Source organism: Mugil cephalus, chromosome 8 (genome assembly GCF_022458985.1).
Source record: "Mugil cephalus isolate CIBA_MC_2020 chromosome 8, CIBA_Mcephalus_1.1, whole genome shotgun sequence".
Taxonomy (NCBI): domain Eukaryota; kingdom Metazoa; phylum Chordata; class Actinopteri; order Mugiliformes; family Mugilidae; genus Mugil; species Mugil cephalus.
Genome location: NC_061777.1, coordinates 16364092 through 16388892, shown reverse-complemented (window position 1 = coordinate 16388892; position 24801 = coordinate 16364092). Strand labels below are relative to the sequence as shown.

The following is a 24801-nucleotide window of genomic DNA, read 5'->3' as shown; positions in this document are numbered from 1 at the left end:
TACTCCTTTTTTTCAAACTTCTGTGATACTTTCGTCGTAGGGGTCGCTACAGTACGTGTCATCTCACACTGTAAGGAATTTGCATTATGCGCTATGTTTTAAACATGTGTCTGACAACCCCTCGAGCTGTCATGTCCGCGGACAGAGTCCCATCCACGCGGCCCCTGAAACCTGCTGGCACTCCGGCGTGGCTCTCTGGGATTTCTTAGCATCGCAGCCACGCTCCCAGCGGTGTGCACGTGTGTGTGGCTTCGTATACATGTGTATTTGCGTGCGTGTCCGCGAGTTGCCAGGGGAGACTTGCGCGTTGAATTTCTAATGCGCGATTGTCCCCTCTCCCTTGACACAAGTTGGATGGGCAAGTGATGGTTTTCGAAAAAGCCACATGATAATAAGAGATGTGCTGGAAATACATCAAGGATCAAGCTGTGGTGGCACGGTGTAATTCATCACCGCCCCTCCGCACGTCAAAGTGTTTTAGTTTTAAGTCGATGAACTTGCAAACCGATAATGAAATAATCACAGAATTCCACTAAATATGTGCCTCCAACATTTTTGATTTATTCACAGTAATGCCCATGCACGGCTCCCCCCCTCACGACAGCCATGTGTGAAACCCTCTCGATGGATTAGTCGTCCATCAGATTGTTGTTAAGGCTGTGATATCACGAGAGGAATGCATTTGGCTGTTGTTTTCCTCTGTGTCAAGCGGCTGTTAACAATAAGACCAGTTTCCTGACCACAGCCACATCAGTGGAACTAGTGTCATTAAAGAGATAGCGGCACACGCTGACCCGAGTGATACCAAAGAGACGGAGAGGAAGCGAGGCACGGCCGAGCCCGTTTGTCTGTTATCAGTGGCTTTGTGTTCCACGGGCTCCCAGGGGAAACTACGAGACGAGAGGAAGACTTCACCTTCTTCCTCCCAGACGCCACTCCGCCCCGTCCTCCCTAGCACACTCCCGCTCCACGGCAACCGTCCCCGCCCGCCTGCGCCCCCCCCCTCCCTCCAACACCCCAAACATTTTTAATTATATCTTCTCCCAAGTAGTGCGGCTCAGTAACCAAGGAGCTGACATTGATGCATGTGCTGATAAATCCGCAAACACTGGAAACAAGATTAACAAAGATTTTGAGGAAAGGGTGACAGCTAATTTTGCGCAATGGTCGGTGCCTCATTCAAGAGTGATGTTTTTGATAGAGCGAGCCACGCCTGAGAATTCATGCTTGACGCCGGGGAGGGGGACTCAAACGTGGCGCGATGAGTTCCGCGGCATTTGCACTTTTTAAATTGTTCCTTTTCTTTAATCTTTCCCTCTCTTTTCGTCAGGGATGGTTGTGCCAGTCTTTCATCATCCCTGCTGAGCATGTTGTTCCTGTGTGTCTTTGTTATTTTGTTGATTTGTTGATCGCGGACTCTCGACGTCACGTTTTGCCGTGCGCGGCGTTGCTCATATTACAAAGAAAACATACAATTGGAAAAATACTGTAAACGGTCTCATAAGTTGCCGAGTTACGTCCACGGCAGAAACTTGAGCGAGGGCGAAGCATTCGTTCGGCTTTTTCATCCGTCTGTGGGCGTTTACTACCGTGTACGTGTGTGTGTGCGTCTGTGTGTGCATGTACCACTCTAATCACTGTGATCTAATCAGCGGTGTGTATTGTGGAGTCGGTGACATGCCACTCCAGGCCCGTGGCCCTGTCTCTGAACCGACTCTCAACCCACTGAGACACTGATACACACTCCTCTGAGAGAGATATCACTCTGCCTCATCACACACACACACACACACACACACACACACACACACACTAGGAAAGAGAACGAGATAACAATCATACTTCCACAGCTGATTCCCTATTTTCTCATCGAAGACGCCACACCACCCTACCTCCTTCTTTTCTCTTTCTTCTCTCTGCAGCCAATTTCAGGTCTATACAGTAGAAACATCTTGCAGATTTCTTTTGTTCTTTTTTCATGCCTCTTTCCCTTTTTTTTTTCTCCACCTCTTCATGTGATGTCTCCCTTCTCAGAATCGCCTCCCCTGTCTTCATCTGTAGGCAGCTGACAGCTTCTTTTACTTTTCTTTGTCAATTTCTGCTTCTCTCTCTCTGTCTCTCCGGCTCTCTTTTTCATCTGCACCCCCCCTCCTCCTCCATCTGCTTTCGCTTTTGTTTGCCTGGCCCCTCTCCCATCCCAACTTGATAATGAGGAATGCGGTGTGACCCTGACCTCTATCGGCCCTGAAACCACCTCCGACCTCTCCAGGTGACCCCCGGTCCCTGTTTTGACAGCTTGATTAATTACCCAGTGTTATGATTTATGAGAAAAGCTGTATGTAAAAATAATAGACAACAGGTGGTCTTAAAAAAAAAAAAAGAAGTTGGAGATTTGAAAGGGCTTCTAGGGAGGATTGCGGTGGGGTTGAGGGTGGTCTGTGGGTGTGTGAGAAAGGGCCGTGGAAAAAGAGGATGTGTACGTTTTCTCTGGTTAATTGCTTTCAACCGTTTTGAAGGCTACAACAGGTTAATAAGAAAATGTCCTTTGCTCCATGCATGGCTTCCTTAGTTGCCGCAGCGTGGACTCCTCCATGTGTATTCGGAGGGATGAAGGGGATTCCAACATACATGCGTACCTCCATGTGTGTGCTCTGAAGCATAAACCCTGCCATGTGGTAATGACACTATGGAAAATGTGCCGGAACACACAGACATACATGCGTACACACACACACGCACACACGCAGATATGCTATATTCTCTGCCACCTCTTTTCTAGGTTACATGCTGTGAAAATAAGCAGAGTAAATGGCAAGACAGACCAGCCATAGTGTTTACCCTTCACACTTCAAACACAGCTTGTGATTGGCTGTGGCGACCTCCTGTGACTCATGGACCTGTGGTGCAGCTCCACTTAGAGAGAGGTCAGGCTGTTGGACGGTTGGAGTGTGTGTCAACGTGGTTGCAGGTCCGCGTGATAATGCCCTGGCCTTCGGGTTTACTGCTGATTGTAGACAATCTCCCTGTGCACAATATCAGCGCAGACAGAAATGAATATATGACACGTATAGGAAAGCAAATCTCATCTCGTGAAAGGTCACACTTAACATGAAATATCACACACGCCGCACACAGCAGTCAGTAACATTGACAGGTTGTCTCTGTGCTCGTCCCTCTTAGGTCACAATAACAGGGCAGGGGTGAAGGGACTCCTCTTTGACCCTTGGCCCATCGAGGTCACAGTGGTCCCGCGATGTTCAGTAAGATTAATACGCTGGGTGCAACGGCATAGGCTCATTATTCATCGAGGCGCTTCAGATTATTGGTAGATAATGTCATTATATACAAAAATGCACTCGTAATAACACATGCTACACAGCAAGCTCTAATGTGGAGTCATTTCTATTTTAAGAGGCAGGTGCGCCGTAATATCTTTTTCTTTGCAATTTGCCGGAGCCTTCACACATGTGCTTGTGTGTTATTTTGCCACACGGCGCTGCGTTTCCACCGAGGTCACCGTGCGTGCGTTCCATGTGACACATATGTGTGCAGCGTTTAGATGTGTTCCCGCCATTGACCCCCCCCTGCCTCGGTCTGTGCATATGGCCGTGCGTCTTGCACCCACCGCGTGTGTTTGGTGTATCAACGCACTAACTACCTGTCCAGATGGTGAAGTAGACGCGTTCGTCGACGGCGCTCTTTTAAGTATTCACATGCTGTTGGGAGTTTCTTTACACCCACCTGTGTGTCACTGCAAAAGGCTTCGTTTTCAGACTTATTCTGAAACGCTGTTTTTAATAGTAGCGTGATACATTTTCATAAACTCCTTTATTATAGTCATCTTTAATTAGCGTTTTACTCCTTTCTCACCAGGTCCATTGATCTCACGCTTTTGTTTTTCCTCCTTCCACGCGCGGTTATTAGCGGTCTTCAGGACAGCGTTGCTCCGGGGACGCCTCCACTCCTCCTGTCTTCCCTCTTTTTGTAGCTCCTCTGCCCCTTTCCTCTCTGCTCACCTCTCCCCCTGATTTATACATTAAATAGTTAGGCGGGAGGATAGGGAGGCACCTATCATTCCATGATCTATATCTCTCTATGCCCTCATTAAAAATACATGTGTATGCTTAGGGGAGACAATATGGAATATATAAATCAAAATGCTAACGGCATCGGAGTAAGCCCGCTGTATTTATTTCCCCACAGCTTTCCCTCCGTGGGCTGAGGACTTTCCTCCTTGCTGTATTTCTCTTCCTGTGGTAGCTGCAAGTCAAACGCTGTAAAATAAAATATAACGGAAAGATTGGTATTTGTCATGCAGTCAATTTGATAATCATTGCAAGAACATTTCATTATTTAAGGAAATTATTCTCAAAGTGTTGGAATTGTTAAGAGATGTTGGCGTGAAAAAATAATTTAATCAGGATTTGGAGTCGATGCACATTTAGCGATACACCTCGGAAAACTCGCTAAGTTTGTGTCTTTGCCAGTGGCATGCTCCTCTGTTTAAAAAAAAAAAAAGGAAAAAAGACAGAGGAAAAAAAAGTTGACAAATGACTTGTGTAACATTTACTTGCACAATCGATAGCTCTGACAATTTCCACCTGGACGGTGATTAATGCTACATCCACCCCCAATCTAGCAGCCCCCAACTCTCCACCTCCCTCTGCGTGTGTCGTGCTGAGAGCAGATGAAACAGGCCTCCGAACTCCGAGCGTGTGTGTGTGTGTCAGCGTACACACAGACACACGTGTGTGTGTGTGTTTTATGTGACAATGTCTGTCTAGAGTCTCGGATGCTCAAGCAACCATTGAGCACAGGTAGTGGCTGAACAAATTCACAGACCTTAAGTAAGGTAAATAACTGACACATTTACCGGCTTTGGCATTTCACAGAGTGAGTTACTCGACGATGTCTGTGTGTGTGTTTTTCATGTCTGTCCTTTTCATGGAGGTGCTGAAAATAGCCAGGTTGGGAGGAGCGAGACAAGGAAGAGAGAAACAGAAAGTGAAACAGAGAGGAAGAAATGTAAATGCGAGCATGAAAAGAAGCGGAGGCATGAGGGATCAGAAGCTGTACTATTCTCCTCACTTCCTCCACCCCACTGCTCCACTTTGAACTCATTTATAAATATTCAACTCCACATACAAACAATATCCAAATGAGCCCAGACATCCAAGCCAAGGTTAAAATCTCTGCTGCTTATTACAGACGCAGCTACTTGACTAGCTGGAAAGGTTAGCCTCTCATTCTGACCGAAACTATTTGTGCTCATTAAGGTGATCATCGCCACAGAGTTATTTACTTTGGCCAAATTAGTGTACGACTGCATTAGCGAACGCAGGAGAGAGTCTTTGAACTTGATGTGAAACGTTAAAATTCTGAGAAACTTAATTAAATGTGTGCTCTGTACGAGAGAAGAAATGCATACGGTGGGTGATTTGTTCCAAAATTAACTCGGAGGGCAGATGGTGAGAGGAAGCTCTGCGTTGTCTTACCTTTCCATGGTAAACATTTACATTGGCTTTTTTGTTGATTGCTTAAATGTACAGCAATGACAGAAACAAAGCAAGTGGAGCGTAGGATGTACGTTTTGTAATTAATGACAATGTGGGTGTACTTTTCTGTAATATAATAATATTTAATAACAACTCGGTGTCCACTGTAAGCTCTTGTATGGCCCGCTGGCTATCGCTAGTTATCAAGAGGGTGATTGATTTTGGCTGACAGGCTGATGACAGTCCCGTCTCATCCCCTCTCACATCGGCTCTAAGATCCACACGTCTTTTCATAGCCCCTGTGGTACAGTGAGTACTCTCCCAGCCTTCTGCTCTCAGGGAAAACGTAGCTGTGTGTTTGGCGGGTATGGGGGGTCTCAGACTGGTGCTGTGTTAAAATGAGAAAAGGGGACACCGTGACTTAATCTGACAGTACTGTGCGAAGTGTGTGGTATCTCGGCCTCGGGGAGAGCGGGAGTGGAAAAAGAGAGAGGGAAAAAGGCAGAATGCAATGGATAAAGGGGCCCTGCATGCAAAGCTAGCTCACATAGAGGCTGAGACGGACAAGGTCACACAGAGCAGGGTGGCCCTGACAGAGAGGGAGAGTGAACGACAGAGTGTACCTGCCATTAAAGTATTTACCTTCTCTCTCAGCTCCTGGATTAGATACTTTGCATATTTCCTGCCTCCCCGCTCCTCGTATAACTGTTTTTTACTCATATTTGTTGTCGCTTATCAAGTAACTACAAAGCACATTTATTAAGGTTTTCTCCAACTTAGCTTTTTTTTTTTCTCTCAGCCGGCCATTGTGCACACATCTCAAATCCGACCGTGGCCTGCAGACATCCCTCCCCTCGTCCTCCTCTTATTGGATATGCCATGCTGGTTGACCCGTTCCCTCTTGTCAGTCAAGCCCGAGTAGCGAATAGGAAGCCGCGCGTTGCTGAGACGAGGAAGTGGAGCGAATGCCGGCGAGAAGAGGGAACGCACACAACCAGATACGGACAGAGACCAAAACAAGCTCTCCGAGAGTCAATTTCAGGCAACGCCTATAGACTGCACGCTAATTCTTGAGACGTCAGATGCGGGCACGCGTATGCATAAATGCATTAGAACACAAGTGCAAGGGCGTTCCACAAACAATGCACATGCGGTACATACAACCTCCAATTCACGCAACCATACCATCCACTTTCCTTACTGCATGCACCCGTGACCGCTATCAGCCATGCTTTGTACCTGTCAAGTGCTGTCCTTTTCCTTGTGCCCAAAGCCCTGCTCACTACATGAGAGCTCTCACATCAAAGCTTCGCGGAGCTCCACAAGCACAGATGAAACACCCTCTCATTCCAGCCGCCTCTGTCCCCGCTCCTGCACATTAGACACATTTCATTTCATTACAACGCCACTGGAAAAATAGAGGTGCTGCTGTCTTAAAGGGACACCTTATTTACTCTTGCTCGCACTTGTGCACTCACTCACATGCAAACACACACACACACACACACACAAACACACATATAACGCTATCCACTTTCTTTTCAAATAATGTGAGTAGATGGGAAAAGTTCTAGTGGATACCAGAAGAAGATAACAGTAGTATTTGTCCAGAGCATATTCATGTCATAAGAGAGTGTTGCATAATTCATCACTTAATATAATGATATTCATGTAAAAAGATATAGATGTTGTTTTTTTTTCTTTTGATACCTTGTAGATAAAAGAAAATTTTTAGGTTTTTAAAATGCGGTAGAATGCGGAGATGTCGGAGTACGGGCTTCGTCGTGAGGATGAGACAAGCCGCGGTTTCCCTAGCAGCAGCAGCCTTTGTTGTGCTATCTGGTGCGGGACAGGCCGACAAAGGAGAGCTAAGGAGCGTCCAGAGCGGGGGTGATGGGGGTCGGGGTGACCCTCTTGACCGCTGGCCCCGGGGCGCGGACTCAGTGTGGTGGTGGCACAGGGGCACACAACAGGGCATGGGAAGAGACTTAGCCTCTATACCAGAGCAGAAAGACAAGACTGACCTAACGCTAGAGGACCGTGTGTGTCTATACTATCTCAGACAGTGTGTGTGTATAGGACAAAGGCAGTGACCCGGTGTTAACAATGTGTGTGAGAGATTTAGTTGGTATAAAAAAAAGCAGGGTGACCCAAAGTTTGCAATGTGCATTTGTGTAAGATTCACACTTTGACAGCACATCACAGCACAAAGATCAGATTTAGCTGATTTAACTAGAAGCACAAAGACCAAACGACCTGACTCCAAAGATAAATGCTGGGGTTATTTAGCTTTCACAAACAATGCACGGATTTTGATGATGAACATAGGCTTTGTGGGAGAAATTACTTTTCCCATATCGGGAAAATAAACACTGAAATTTTACTGTTTAATTTCTTTTAAAACATTTGTATGTATCATGTAGGTTGGTATGGCATATCTAATAATTTGTTATTTCACATCAATTTTATACTGTGTAAAAACAAATATTAAGAGATCTTTCCAGTCCCTCAGTCCTCCAGCACCAGACTCTGAGTCGTATGTTCGCCTGATAGGAGGAAGTGACTGGACAGAGAGAACGGTGTTGTCCTGACACCACCACAGACCTCTCAGTGTTCAAATGAATGATGGTTTCCGACACAGAGGTGAACTCGGCGGCCCTGCTCCTCTAGACTAAGTGCGCCAATGACACCGGTCGCCTTTACAACAATGTTCTTCCGGGTGACTGGACAGCTGAAAGGGTTAGCACCGTTAGGTTGGTTAGGTGTGTAAGCCTCTCCAAAGGAAAGACCATAGGCCACTAAGGGTTAGCATAGGCATGCTAAAGGCTAGAAAGCGGACTACTTAAGGTTAGCATTAGTGTGCTTAAGGTTGCTGAGGGTTATTGACCAGTGAGAGTTAGGGTAAGAGCACCAAAGACTAAACATGCTTGTAGGCCATGGGGTTCACTTTAGAACACGTGCACCGGTGTTGATAAACCATTAACTTTTGGCCTTGTGAACCAGGATTAGAGTAAAGGAGAAATGCACCAAAAGTAAAGGGATGATGTGACATTCAGGCAACTTTCATGTAGAAAAGATATTTATTATCTTCTATAAATTTGGCTTTTACAAAGCTCACATTTTAAGCGTTCGCTGACATGCAGAGAAAGGTGATGATTCTTTATTTAATATTGAGGTTCTAGTTAAAGGTGCATTGCATTGACAGGTGTTCAGAATATTTTGCCTGCTCATTAACATCAATGCGATTGCGCAGATGTTTCTAATGAAGCGTCCAGTGACTGTACTTGGTATATATAACTTAATAGTTTTGAATTATGGCGTTATTACCTTAGGCTCAACTGGTCTCGTCAGTTATTTTATCAGGCTACCACCAGTGGGCAGTGGCACAAAGCTGGTGTGTGTCGGGCTACGCTTCGTCTCTCTGTCTCCTCTTCCTTCTTTATCTTTGTCTTAGCGTTTTACTATCCATCTAGATCTCAGTGTCCCCCACTGTCCCTTCTCATGTCTTCTGTCCTCACCCACTTCTTTCTGGCAATTCCTCTGCCCGATTGTCTGCTCGTGTGTCTCACCTTTTGTGTCCATGTACATGTTTCTCTGTGATGTCTGAAGGCTAAATAGTGTGTGTGTATATGTATATGTATGGACAGTTATAAATAACTTATTAATAACTAAATAAGTTTTAGTTATAAATGACTTGTTAAAGTGCCTTTGAGTAAAATGCAAATTCAATCAACATGTAGATGCCAGAATGTAACAAATAAAAGTTAAAATAAAATAAACCTATAATGAGAGTTTCTCAATAGATTTGTTGATTCAGCTCTCTTTAAAAACTGATGCAATGGTGAGTAAGTTTAAAACTACATTATAAATACCTGAATATGGCAATAAATAGCAATTTGATTTGTTTCTTATTTCTTAATTTATTTCCCTTATCTTTATATTAAGTTTCACATCAGAAATATCTATAGGAGCAGGAGAGCCCTGTCTCAATTTGAAACGATGTGCGAATAATTTCATAATCTGAGAAAGTGAGAAAGTGTCATTTTGGCGAAAGTGTCATTCTGCCATTGTCAACACACGGCAGGTGCTAAGGGAAAGGGTGTGTGGCAGGTTTGATGTCGATAGGCGCAGGAGGGACACACACACACACACACACACACACACACACTCTGCGTCAACGGAAGACAAGCACATTGTGTTAACACTTATTAAGGAAGAGAAGACGTGCCGCCTGGAGAAGCCAGTGTGTGTGATGGCGATTTGCAGAGGAAGCTGAGCGACGCTGCCTCTCTAAACTCCCTCCCACATCTCCTAAAGGTCTTTTGTCAGCACTGATATCTTGCGGACTCCTTGGCGTGTGTTTGCGTATTTGTGTGCCTTTTGTGTGTGTTTGCAACTGCGCACAGGCAAGAGTCTTGGAGTGTGTGTGTGTGTGTGTGTGTGTGTGCACTCACAATGGGTGTTGTGTGTGAAAAGCACAACTAAAGTGAAACAGGAATCCATCCATTTCCTGCTTTAGTTTCAGAGTGCTTGGGACAATAAACACAGTTAATTAAAACTGCTTCAAAGTTGAAGAAGTCACAAGGCTACGAGAAAACTTCCTTTTCTCCACAATTCACTTCCTGTCTGTCATTATAACAACATAGATTTATTTTCTCTTACATTTCCCAACTTTTATTTTTTTTAGTGTTTTTGTTGTCTAAATATAATTTTCTTTTATTAAACCTAAAGGTGCCGTTTAATTAGACGTTTTTTTTGTGTTACCTCCTACACAACTTTAAAGTTTTATAGACATGAGCACATGCACGTATATATTCGGTGCTAGCTCTTTCACTGAGCGATGGTGGGATCGATTGGGTTTGATATTAAGTGACACATGGCCTTTGGAGTCACTAAATGCTACTCACTGACTGAAACCACCGTCGCTGAATTCCAATCCCCCGGTTACTTCTCAGGCTTGTCCCCGCAGTGACACTCTCCCCTACGTCTCCTTTATTGCCATTTCTTTCGGCCTGGAGTTAAGTCTGTATGTGTGTCTATGAAGTAATGGACTTGTTTGTTGAAGGAACATCCTCCGCCGATCTCCTTCTTAAACAACATGAACCTCTGCCAGGCTTTTAAGGGTTAACGCTTTCAAATTAAAAAGAACGAAAAGGCAAAAGTCTAGTTTTTATACAGGAAAACCTCCAAACATTTCTGGAAATTACATTAAATAAAAAAAAGCAAAACTGTCTACAATTCAGACATATAAATGTAAATATAGATGTACTGTATTATTAATCAAGGTTTACAGTTAAATACTAGTACATATGTGTCGTTATATATAAGAGCGTCACATGATGCCGATGCCGTGACTACAACACACAGATTAACAGTGTGTTTCATATCTGTTTCAGGACGGCTACGGCGTGATGGTGCTCAACCCCAACGAGAACTACCTGGAAGTGGAAAAGCCAGCCAGGTCCTCTCCCCTGGCCTCCCCCACAGAGCCCTCGGACGAACCCGCCGAGAAGAGGGAGCGCAAAGACGACAAAGAGAGCAAGAAGAAGCGAGAGTTTTATGAGAAATACCGTAACCCACAGAAGGAGACGGAGACCGAGCGGATTCCCATACGGGTGAGCCGGGGGAAAGAAGGAGGGATGGATGGAGGGAGGGAGGGAGGGACGGGGAGACAGAAAAAGGAGGAAGTGTTTGGACAGCCGGGGCGGGAGGACAGAATGAGAGATGTTCATCAAAAACAGGCCTGATGGGGGAGGAGGAAAGAGTGACAGCTCCAGGGTTGTAGGAGGACGTAGGAGAAGAGACATAGGTGAGAAAATGGGAGGGAGGAATTTGGGCAAGTTTGGAAGAAACAAAAGAGGCACGAAGGTGCGAGGAGGGTGGGAGGCAGCTACCGAGGAAGCGAGCGAAGGATACGTTAGGTAACTAGGGATGAAGGGAGGATGGAAGGCAGAGGGAGAAAGAGAGGCTCTTGTGTGGTCAGCCTGTGTGTGAAGAGGTTGGCCGGGCTCCAGTCGCCTCTCAGTGAGCAAGTGTTAACCACATGGCTACCTCCCTCTCTCCCTCTTCCTCTCCCTCTTTCCCTCTCTTTTTTCTCTCCGTCTCTCTCTCTCAGATGGTGGGCTGGTCAGTGCAGCTCTGGCCCTTCACTCTTGTTGACCGCTGGGATTATTATCTCCCGAACACACACTCTGCAAACACATTGCAACATTCTTATCAAGCTATGCTGACCGTACACCCGCTAAACCCACACACACACACACACACACACACACACACACACACACAGCCCCAGACGTACCTAGCTCAGCCAGTTTACCTCGTGGTCAAACAAAGGGAGTGACCCTTCCCATTTTTATTGTGAAAAATGAATACGGCCAACGTGATGAGAAATGACATGAACGTCTTGTGTGTAGATGTTTCACACGTGTTTCACCCCTGCCAGCAAAATCCCTAATTTGCTGCTCAAGACGAGTCCTGATGTTGTTGTTTTTTTTTTTTATTTTAAAAATTAAGGAGCACAACGAGGCCGACTTTTTCCAATAGTCTCTATTTATGTGAGACAAACGTCCTCATCGATTATCTGTGTCTTACTTTGGTTGAGGGCACCAGCGTCACAGCACTATGTGTGTGTGTAGGTAGGTGTTTGTGTGTGTGTGTGTGTGTGTGTGTGTGTGAAACTCGTCACTCTCTGGTGTCTCACAAGAGTTAGGGCTGCTGTGGGACTAGCGGGCGGTGTGTGAGCTGTCAACACGGGCTATTTTTTTTTTTCTCACCCCCCCCGACAGTACCTTTACACACACACTCTAATAAGGGATAATTAGGTGCAGCGCTATTTTACTCCATCTCACATCTTTACATGTGCGCTGGTTTCCTCATCATACAGCTGATGGACTTGATTTGCGGTGTTTGGCATGAAGGTCTTCATAAACGATTCATCATGTCATTTAAAATAATTGTGCCACACAAACCTGCCCATACTGTCAGCTCTCTCTCTCTCTCTCTGTGTGTGTGTGTGTGTGTGTGTGTGTATATATATATTTATTTTCAACCTTCTAATGCCTAATTATGAGACTCCCAGGGGCTGTTGTGTGTGAGCCTACATAGACGTCTCGCACAGATGATTGAAATAAGACTTCTTATTTCTTTCTCCATTCGTCTATATCCAAACATATACATCCAGTCTCGTCCTCTTGCCTGAGACCCAGTGATGTTAGCAGTGTCAGATAGCAAATACAGTTCCCACCAAGGTTCCCCTTAACCTACAAGGAAGCATGCGATATTATTCATATCCTGATATGCGGCTCTGCTTGCTTTCCCCGTGCCTGCATAATGTATGCCGGACAGGGTCATATGCAATGAGACAAGGGCGCTATGGAGCAGCGGTGTGTCTTTTTCGAGACTGCAGTGCCTCGGAAATGCTGTGCAGTTACAACAAGTCTCTGCTTTTCGCAACGGAACGAGATGAAAAAAGTGAGGGCAGACAACAAAATGAATAAATGAAAAACATAAACCGCCTCAGCCCGCTCTAGTGCCATGTCAGGCGCCCCCTTTTTCTCTCATGTTAAACTTGAAGCTACTACAGCGTCATTGATGATTGATGTAGCACTTCATGCAGGTGCGGTATTCATTGTACAGGCATTTTTTAAGACGTAAAGAGATGAATGCTTAATAATTGCTTTCTTAATCGAGCAGGCCGATACTAAATTATCCTCATTAAGCAGAAAGATGGGGGTCACGCAGAAGGTTTAGATTTTTCCAAATACACGTCTTTAGATGCAGGGATTGCAAAACTCGGGATAAAGATTAATGAGTGAGCGGGTTGGTCCTGCGTTGGTGCCTCTTGAATTTCGACCTTTGACCCAGAAGCGAGCAGGATGTTGACGCGTATGACCTCGCCTTTATCGTCCACGCCTCCTCCTCTTTCGCCGCGTTAGTCTCCGCCGCTGTCGCCCCGGAGTAAGCTGTCACATGTGTACACACACGTAAGATACGTAAAGGCGCACACACACACACACACACACACAGGCAGACAAAAGAGTATAGGAGGAGGGAGAAAGCACTGATGTTATGTGTTTGTGTGTCTGTGTGTGTGTGTGTCTTTCTTCTTCAGCTCTGTCAGTCGGAGTGGGTGGTGGATCACATCAAACCTCTTTAGCAGGGCTGTTTTTATCTTTTAACAGCACCCACCCAAGTCACACACACACATACACACACACACACTCACCAACCTTTTTATTCACTACACCTCGCACTCAAACTCCCGCTGAGCTGCTGGACCACCTGCACACAGCCATTCAGAAACGCACGCAGTCAGAATATATGCCCCTAGTCCTCCCCATAATATTGTGAAATTCATCATAACACAAAAAGTACCTAAAGTAAGTTTGCAGGGGTCTGTGTTTCTGCCGTGTACGGTCACATTGTACGTTTTCCAAATTGACTCTCAAAGACTGACGTGCACACACAAATACGCACCAGCCCCCCCACACCCCACCACCCCCCCCGATGGAGTTGAGTTGATTAATACGCTTCCTTACACACATTAATAAGCTCTTAACTGCTTTTAGGATTCTTACTTTTTAGCCTCAGGTTCATAGTGTGCAACCTCTCAACCTTATCTAATCCCTCTCCTCCAGATCACACAGCACTGGGCCATGTTTAGGGGGATGCTGGTAGAGGAGGAGGAAAAAATGGAGAGATAGAAAGTCTGATCGGAGGGATGCTGATGAGGATAGTGAAGGGGAAAAAAGGGGGGAGGGGGGGCGCTTGCGGGGAGGGGGGCACTTTCTTAGCACTTAGCCATATAGAAGTTTGGGAGTTCACTTTACTCTGAATTTTAGCAGTAATCCAGTTAGCTATTTTCTGTCAGCCAAGCGGAGGAATGGCAGGAACAAAAGGCACATTCATGGGCTTAAGAAGCTTCCAAAGAGTTCACCCAAGGCTGGCTGGCTGGGATTAGGCCAGCAGGCCCTGGAAAGAAGAAGGGGAAAAAAAGAGCAAAGAGCACAAAAAACAGAGCTTCGCCTTTCTTTAAGCCCCACTTATTTTTATAAATGACTGGAATACTTTTCTCTCATTTTTCTCCCTTTGTTTTTTTTTTATTTTTTTTTTTTTATATATGTTTGTCCTTTTAATATTTCTTAAATGTTCTGAGAGAAAGAGACACAGATAGAGAGGTCGTCATTCCAGTAGTATTTTGGACAGATTGAGTCTTTTCTTCTCTTCCTTTCACTATATTCATCTTAAGTGCAACTTCATTAGTGAGAGGTCTATATGACAGAGGCCGCGCTGAATGCTTTCATTCATATGTGGAATATGGCATCTCTCAATTCTGCATTTGGCGCAATTGTACCACAACAGAGGAGAAATGGCTCTTTACTGTTACTGCTTATTTCCGACTCACTGCGTAGTTTCATTTCCTTGTGTCACTTTGGTTAGAGTCGACGTAAGACCCTCTGTTATGAGCAGGAGGCCTTTTACTGTTCAGTGGGGGGTAGTTTGCGTAACGTAATTTTAGTTTTTTGCCTTTAGTTCAGATGCTGGACTCTTCTGAGAATTGTTGTCTCCACATTTCTTGGTAACAGATGTGGCAGAGACAGATCAGAATGGGATAAGGAATTGCACTCTCCCATACTGATCTGTTTTGGATGCTACTTTGGTGCGATTCCTGAAGGAAGGAGCATCCATTATTTAGGTCCTGCCTCTCCAAGACCAGTTATTCCCAGCTGCAACGGTCCACAGGGGCTCGGCTGAGATCCTTGTCCTTGTCTGTGTTTAGCAGATCATGTCTGCTTCCCCATGTTCGCGCTGTACTACAGATTGTCATGAGGATTCGTGTACATGCATTCACATCTACACACCAAAACTTGATTATAAACACGGAGACACGGACGCACAAGCGCACACAATGACAATGGTATTCAACGTGGCGCTACAGTGTTACTCGGTGGGACTGGATTTTTGTTCTTTGTCACCTTCACCCATATGCCCCAATCTGTGGCCCACGAGCAATTATACAGACAGAGTTTATTTGACCTTTGGTCTGCAGGTCTTGCCGAGAAGTAAGGCTCAGCATTTCTAAGGACAGGTAGGGACTTGATTAACCTCTGAACTTGGTCACAAGAGAGGTCAATGGCCAGGACTGGAGGTCAGCTCACAAGCTTGCTGCAGAGAGCAAACTGGCTCCATGCCATTTTTTTGTATTTTGGTGTGTGTTTCTGTGTGTGTAGGGTAGCGGAACAACTTGACCTGCGTGTGTATATGTCTTTATCAGCTTATTTGACTTAATTCAGACCACATTACAAAGGCACGTGTCGTGCGACTTGTTTTAGGTTCATGCTCTTGTCATGTTAAAATCCAGCATTTAACTCCATTTCGCTTATATTTTAAGCACATTAAAGCAATTTGCTTGGATCGTGTGCTCGTTACTTCGTGGAAGCTTTCTTGAGGGTGCTCACAACATCTGTGCGTGCACACACACCTGTGTGTTTGTGTGCTTGCTCAAGGCAGAACCAGTATAGTCGGTCTCAGATCCCTGCTCCCAATCTTCTAGTCAGGTCAACCATCAAACACATCCATCCTGCCCTCCCTCACACCTCCCCACCCACCGAGCTCTGTCTTCCCCTCTCTACACACAAGCCTGTTGTGGATGCAGGCTGCCCCGAATAAAGACACACACACACGCGCACACAGAGCACCTCAGGGTCATCCTGGAACAAACACAGCCTTGTCTGCCTGCCCGCTCTCCTTTGCCTTATGTCAATTAATGACTCGCAGTAATTTCACCTGACAATCCGGGCGGCAGCGCGAGGCTAGCTGAGATGTCACTGCGATGACCTTTCTGGCCCGCAGACGCTCTTTTCTAATAAAGAATCTCACAAACCCACAGCAACTTCCTTTGTACTTTGTTAATGAGTTATTGATTTGAAACAATGCCCTGGCAAATATTGTCAGAGCACACTGACCCTGGCAAGGTCATGCTATTTTATTGTATACAGTCTGCACACGCTAATCTGCACGTGGGATGACATGTACGCTGTAGTTTTGCCTCCTCTCTCTCTCTCTCTCTCCCTCCCTCTCTCTCTGTCACTCACTCTCCTTACACAGTATATCTCCCTCATTCTAAAGTCAAACAGCAAACCTACACATACTCCCACTCGGTCTCTCTCTTTCTTTAACACACACACACACACACACACAGTTTTCTCCCCGTGTTAGTTTTGCACACGTTTTTCACCTCATTCTCCCTTTTTTCTGTCTCTTTCTCACATCATTATATTCCCAACTCTCCATAGGTACTATACCTGCTAATTACCCACAATGCCACAGTCATTATTTTCCCATCTCTGCCGCTAATTTACTCCATACCTTCCTCTCCCCTGCTCTAGCAGACCCATCAGCTCGCAGACAGCTTCCAGCTCGCCTCAGCTCTCCGTCTGCCTTTAAAGAGAGTACAGAATGAAACAAATACAGCAGGGGAAGAAAGAAGAGAGAGAGAGAAAAAAAGGAAAGAGATGGCAAAGGACTGCACGTCCCACACATTGATTAGAATGAAATTGCAAACAGGTGTCGTAGAGGTCCACTTTTTAATTGTGTGCACAGAGACTTGTACGCAATCATGCACGCACACGTGCACAAACACAAACTCATTCTAATAACCTCTTTGCTAATACCAAACATGTAATTAACTTCATTGCTTATTTAATATTTAATCATCAGGCCAAATGAAAACAATCCTGTTCTGAGCTAAGCTGGACATATTAAAGACTATAATGAGTGGGGCTGCAGGTTGGTTTACTCAGTGTGTGGCCTCAGAGCACGAGAGGGCTGAGAGATTGAGAGCTCAGTCAGGCAGTCCTTTTTGTGTTTGTGTGTGAGAGAAAGTGAGTGAGTGGAAAGGAAGCTCCTGTGTAATTTGAGTAATTTGTTTCTATTTCTTCCTTTGCAGAGAGGAACTCTTGGGTAATGTTGTTATGCGATGTGTGTTTCTGTTGACTTCGTTCCCACTTCAGCCCTCGTTCTAACATGGTGACATACGCATTGGTATTTTTTGCGACCTCGGAACAAGCGTCGCCCGAGCAAAAGAGTGCAAACCCAATAAAGTTGTTTAGGGATCCCGTGACACTGTCCTGACACCTCTGGCTCCCGCTGAAAGGTTTCGGAGTGTAAAAAGTATAATGGCTCTTATCCACTAGATTCCTTCCGGTCCACACTGATCACCATCTCCCAAGTGAAAATTCCAGCTTCCTCAGATGTTTTCTGAAGTCCTCTGTCTTCTTTGGTGACTGAAGAGGAGGAGGAGGAGGAGCAGGGAGGTCTGCAGTGGTTGTTTGTCAGAGTGTGTTGATGTTGTTAGATTCATTGTTTCCTGTGTTGGTCAGACACTGGGTTTGTGTTGGCGTTGAGGCTGTTATTCTGGCTGCAGTGCACTCCTCTCCTCTGCTCTCCTCTCCCTGCTTCTCATTACTGTGAATAAACACAGGGCAAGTACTGGACGAGAGAACTTTTGAAGAAACGACAGAGTGTGCGAGTTTCAGTTTGTGTACATGTACTGGAGCTTGCCTGTTTGTGTGTATGCATGGAGTTAAGTTTTTATACTGTAAGTAAGGGAGATGAATTGCAGGACTTTTGCCTTAGAACACATTTGTTCTCTTTCATGTGACTAATGACCTGGCAAGTGAGTGTTTGACACGAGGCGTCTATGGTTCAGGTGGTATAGCCGGTTCGATCTCTGCACAGTGTCCTCTAAGAACCTGAAGTTGCTTCTCCCACTGTTGTGTGTGAGCGTAAAGTGCTTTGAGTACTGCTCATAGGTAGAAAACCACTAGTGAAGACCATTTACCGTTTAGATGTGTGGCATTTTCACTTACTGAGCATTCCAGTCATGTACGTTTGCAAAGTGTGTCATTAAAGTGCACACACAAGGTTGCAGTACATGCACATACACCAATCAGGCATAACATTATGACCACTGAAAGGAGAAGTAAACAAGTAACATTGGCCATCTTGTGATAATACAATGTTCTGCTGGGAAACGTTTGGTCCTGGCATTCGTGTGGATGTTACTTAGACGTGTACCACCCATCTAGACCAGACCTCATAGCAATGACACTCCAAAAACATGCACAAGGTGTTGACCTGACCTCCAAATTCACTAGATGCCAAACTGGTCAAGTATCTGAGGGATTTCCTGGAACAAGCCCAATCCACAGCGGCATCTCCCCTCAATCTATAGTGTCCAAAGAACAGTGTCAGACACCACAGGACGTCCATTCTCTGATGAGTAAAAACTGCTTTAGAGGCACAATGGAGACCTGAACAATATGGGTAAGGTGGTCATAATGTTATGCCTGATTAGTGTGTGTGTGTGTGTGTGTGTGTGTGTGTGTGTGTGTGTGGGCAGGCAACATCTTTGTGAATTTTAAGTTCAAATCAGAAAGAATCTGTCAAACTCCCCCATGGACTGCTGTCCATTCCCACTAGCTACACACAGATATATGTTTATGTCTAGTGTGCAGATTTCTATTTTATATTCTCTGAGGGGCCAGTATATTCTGAAACACACACACGCACACAACCAGCACACACCCTCGAATGTCCCTCGACAGTCATGGCTGAAGGATGTTGGCAACAGGTGTGCAGCTGGGACGCTACTCTGACGACGCTGGCAGATGCACACACACAATACGCACAAAAACGCGCACGCTCTAACAAACAAAGGCACGAAAACAGTGCGGGGAAGCTCTGGAAAATAGATAAATAAATAAACGCTGGTGACAGGAATCCAGTCTCACAGGGTGGCGTGCTCCACTGCAGCGAATTAACCCCAGGAAATAATTGCAGCAATATGCAAATGCTGTTTAGATAATTCACTACACTGCCATGCCAGGTAGTCAGTCACACTGTTCCCTGCTGCTGAGGATACAAGGAAAGAATGTGTGGTTGGGTGATGGAGTCGGGATGCACGTCGCCACGACTTGCCATCACGTAGACATCAGTAGTTTTTTGATTAAAAACACTCATCTCCTCATGGACTAAAAAAAAAAATAACATTTATCCTCTTTTATTACTTTTTGCCATGATTGATTTTGGACTCATTCTTAACGCTGTATACACAGTCACTCGTACAGTAACAAAGGCTGCCTAATGTCTCAATATCAGGCATTGTTACTAAAAGGTGGGCGGAGAAGTGGATAAAACAAGAGGTAGAATTTGAGGAACAGGTGGCATCTGTGGTAGAGAATAGAAGGGAGCGAAAGAGCGAGGTAAGGAGGGAGGTTGATGAAATGGGCTTCGCAGATGAAGGGTGACACGGCGGAGGGGAGAGGAGGGAGACTTCAAAGGACTTTGATGTCACAGCCTTTCCGACAGACAACTCCGCTTCAGCCGGCGTCTGCGCACACGCCGGCCGCCGCGCACTTGTGTGCGTGGCGGCGATGGCAGAAGGGCAGGGCAGAGCCCTAGTTGCACGCTCTTGCATCACACCCAGTGGATGGAGGTTGGTGCTGACACTACAACCCCCTCATGCTAATCTAGCACAAACACCCTGACAGGTTAATTTACCTCTAGACCAAACACCGCAACAAAAACACACATCAGCACATCATCAAATAGTACAAGCGCGCACAGGCACGTACGAACTGATGCGTGCAACATCAGTTGAAAACATCTCGACGTCAAATCACGAGCTGGCTCGCTTTCTTCTAAAAGTTAAGTTTAAGCCAGTTTTCTATTTGTGTGTTCGGTTCGTTCGTTTTAATTACCACCTTCAAGAGGGCAAATGGCACATTTATGGAAACACCTTCCCTGTCCTTCACCGTATATTACTAATTATTTGTTTTGCATCACATTGAACAGTTTGACACACAATTAACAGATGAGTTCTATGTGTTTGTTTATTTTCAGATGTAACTTTTACATTCATATCTATTCTAATTAAAAAAAACAGAAATGTGTGTACTTGTGCGTGTGTAGCCATGTATGGAAAATGTTTGCACTCAGTATGGCTACTATATGGCGTGCTGCCGCAACACAGGATACAGGTGTTTCTATAGTCAACGAGGCTCCGTGTGTAGTGTAGCCTCTTGTGGGAATCTATTGTTGATTTCTATTGTGAACCAGGCAGTTTGATAGGAAATCAAAGTGTGAAATCAATGTCACAAGTTCATTAACGGTTGCCCTTTTCTCGCCTGTACTTTTACCATTGTTCTTTCCAGCCTCGGATAAGCACTTACATCTTGGGTTAATTAAACATGTCTTCCAGTTACGAGTTGCTGCACACGCGTGTGTACAGCTCTATACATGCAGATGAGAGGGAGAGAACATATGTATGTGTATCCATCTGTAATTGTGTGCATGCGTGCTCCACTATGCCCCAGTGTGTGTTTTGTATGTGCTCGTGTATATCTCCTATTTTTTCCTTTGACCTTCCCCTATTGTCTTCCCATTATGCCTCTACTGGTGTTTAGATGGGCCATTGATTCCGCAGCCGGGTACAAATTAAGATTTAAATGTTACGTCATCCTGCCTATTGAGTTTTACATTTAGGGCATTTGCAATATGCAAGACTTATTGATCTGTTGAAGTGTGGCTCTTTGTAGAAATCACCTCAGGCTACCACCGTTTTTTTTTTTTTTCTTCCTTCGTCTATTTTTCTCTTTTTGGTTGGCTCTAGGGTGCAGGTTTTGATGCTGTAGCATTAAGGCATCAATAGAGTTTAATAACTCTATTGATGCTTCATTCTCATTGGCCGGTCACATCTTCAGTGTTTTGCAGTTTTCACAACCGAATCCGTTGGCAACCTTCAAGCGCATGCAATTTCGTTTGAGTCTTTGTTATGGATATGACATTAGAGTTAATTTTTTATGTGTGTTGCAGGAAAACGGTTCCTCCGAGGAACACGTGCTGTACGTGTGGGACTACTTTGTGTCCAAAGCCGAAGCCAAGAATGTCTTCATCGTGGCCCACAGCTATGGAGGGCTGTCTTTCGTTGAGCTGGTGAGTGTTTTTGTTTTCCGCTTTTTCTTCCTACCTCCCACCGACGTAAAGACAATCGAAGACAATGCGCTCCTGTCAGCGTGATCACTCGCGTGCATGATCATGTTGAAAAACCTACATGCGCACACAAAACATATGATGTGTGAAAAAAAAACACGGATAAATACAAACAGTAAGAGCATTGACCACCTTAAGAGTGCAGGCACCAGAGTGAACGATTAAAAATACAATGCATTCTGTTTTTTTTTTTTTTTTTTTTTTTTTGGACAAACTACTGCCTCTGTAAACGATCTAGTTCATCCTTGTCCTTGGGCACTATCCGCCTCCTCTGCACACCAAGAACAGGAGAGGAAAGAGGGGAAAAGAAAGGGCTGGATGAAGACATGTTCGAATGTCAGTGCAACAAGAGCGTTGCTGCTAAACCGGTTCTGCTGCAGAGCATGCAGATTCCTCAGCCCTAAGAGAGACAGTGGATAGGTCGAAAGATGGTGGGAGGAAAGTGGATTTGACAGAATTAATGGTGCACAGGGGAGGGTGAAGATAAAACTTTGGCCAGATTCTTGGCTTTATAACCCTACCCTTCAGCTAAATGGGCCTACAGTGTCTCTTTTGCGGGTTATATGAAGGCCTCGGAGGTTAATGCTTTATTTTCTAGTCTTTGGTTTACTGTGATGTCTGGTGGGATTCTGCATCACGTATTGATCACCAAAATGTCTTCGGCTTTAATGAGAAAGAGAGAAGTCGTGATATTTGGTTTATGGTTATACCCTGCTAGCTTATGACTTGTTGCTTGAATGCTCCAATCTAATGTACTGTGTAGAAAACAATGCTAAGTTGCTGTAGTGTTAAATTAATGATGTGTTAAAATGCCACTCTGACTTTGTGGGCTTTTGTATCACTGAAATACGTTTGAAATACACCAATCTGGCGTAACATTATGACCACCTCCCTAATATCGTGTAGATCTTCCCTGTGCCTCAGCAGAGAATGGACATGGGGGAAGTCCTGTGGTGTCTGGAAACAGGATGTTGTTAGTGGGGGGTTATTGGGTCCTATGGTTTGAGGGGAGGAGCCTCTGTAGATCAGGTTTGTTCCAGTGCATCCCGTGTTGATCAGTTTGGGATCATGTGTTATTTGAACACTCAACGTACTCGTTAAACAATTCAAATTGTGGGACTTTGATGATGATTACAGATTATATAAAGCAAAACATGTTAACATGTTACTCCACTGTGTTAAGCTTGGCTAACTAACACATTTTGCTACCGTGTGTTTGCAGGCTTCTCTATGAGCCGAGAGCACATCACTAGGGTTTACTACTACTAGTCTCACTCCATCCCATATTGTTTTGAATGTATCTCTCCTCTCCTCTTAGGAAGGGGAGGAGGAAGAGGAGGCACCACATTGACGGTTCGGCTAGTGGAGGATTAAAGGTGGGCGCTTGTCCCACTGGTGTTTTCAGGGATGTTTTTTTTTTTCCTTTCACCTACTCTTTTTTTTTTTTGTTTAGTATTTTGTAATTTTAATTTGGCTGCTAAATATTCATGGAGTGTTTTGTCCGTGACAGCTCCAAAATCTCCTGGGCTTTCTCACTGTGTGACGAAGACTAGCTATTCTCTCTGTTTGTATGTTTCTTTCTCTCCGTGTTTCCTTCAGTCAAGACTGTCTCACTCTGTCTCTTTGGATAAAGACCTCAGTGAGGTTCTAACGGCTCCCTCTCATGTGATGTCCCTGTCATGTGCAAAAGCCACTCATATACAGCATGTGCATATATAAATACATAGCATTTACCATACGCACTATGGGAGAAATAACATCAAAAGTGAGACTTGAAAGATCCGTGTATTCGCTTTGGGTGACGTTGTGTTCGAATACGTCCTTGTCGGGTTTCCCTTGAGGCCACCTCGGCTTCTGTTTTCTGTCAGTGTCACAACACATTCACCTCTTCCAGTCTGACAATAACACAGACACATATACGCGATTTATTTTTTTATTCGCTAGCCTCAGTCCAATCACCCCCCCTAGAACTATCAGCATCTTTGTGTAAGAACTCGAGTCCACGGCCAAATCTGAAGAAAGTTTTGTTGTTCTTGTTGCTGTGTGGCATTTGCATTGCTCGTACATACTGTTCTACCCCGGGCTGTCTGGGCCCTCATCCGGATGCGCACAAACTTTTCCTCAACATACAGACAAACACTTTACAAGGATTAAATAATAATATACGCATGAGATTTAAGGCAGCCACTATGCATTAATTTCTTGTTATTACTGTGTTTTTTTTTTCCCACGCACACGCTCATCTACACACACATATAGTATATATATGTGCACACAGTCTACTTAATTGAGGAGAAAGTAGTCCAGCAGGATGGAATGGGAGGTGTGTGTGTGTGTGTGTGCGTGTGCGTGCGTGCGTGCGTGTGTGTGCGCATGAGCTGCAGAGTGGAGCCTTGCGGGATGAACCATTTGACACATGAGAAGACCCAGAGAAAACAAGCTGTCTGCGGGTTAATTACTACTCCCCTTTGCAGTTAATAAATACATTTCTGATCAAGCACATCAAAAAGGTCCACCATTAATTTCTCCTGCTCGCTCCCCTCGCTGCGGAGCATGTTAGCCCCTGTTTAGAGCGCTCAAGTGTTTCAATGCAATTTGATTCTTTTAAAACACTTCTGGAGGAAGTACACAGTGTGTACTGACTAATTATAGATACATCAAAGAGTAACTAACTGCCTTTGAATGGGAACTGCAAAGAGGCTTGCGCTGCAGGGGAAGACTGCTCTCTCTATACTTCTCCCCCACCTTTTCTCCCCTTTTCCAGTGTGTATCATTCCTAAGCGATCCCAGAATCCATCTATCTATCTCCGTTCACTGTTCTTCTTCTCTCCCTCTTTCTCTTAGAGCTTCTAGTCTCCTCTGACATCTGCTTTCATGCTCGGCTAGCCTGTTCCTTCCTGCTCCTTCTTCTTGTCTCCCTCTCTCTGCTATACCATTTTAAAGGAACAGGGATCATGCTCCCTCAATAGTACTACTTTGTTTTGAACCCAGGATCTCTTCAAGGCATGAGGAGTTTTAACCCAGATGTGGTCTATTCTACTCCTGGTTTCTGCATCTCATACACAAAACACACACATTGAATGAGCCCGGTGGTTTAGGGTCTAGATTGAAGTTCACGTTATCCTTTCTTCACTTAAGAACAGTAACTTAAAACCTGATAGGGTGGAAGAGACCGAGCCCCCTTCATCCATCTCTCCCTCCGCTCAGCGTCTCATCCTTCTTCGTTGCCAGTAGTTTGAGAGGTGGGCGT

General features: G+C 45.0%; 1 protein-coding gene across 2 annotated transcripts in view; it reads left to right on the top strand.

The window, feature by feature from the left end:
* fam172a (family with sequence similarity 172 member A) overlaps nt 1-24801 on the top strand; it is a 133341-nt gene that overhangs the window by 42641 nt on the left and 65899 nt on the right. For both annotated transcript variants that reach the window (XM_047591429.1, XM_047591430.1), the window contains exons 7-8: nt 10892-11110; nt 21375-21494. In XM_047591429.1, coding sequence (XP_047447385.1) covers nt 10892-11110; nt 21375-21494 — 339 coding nt within the window. The remainder of the gene's footprint in view (nt 1-10891; nt 11111-21374; nt 21495-24801) is intronic.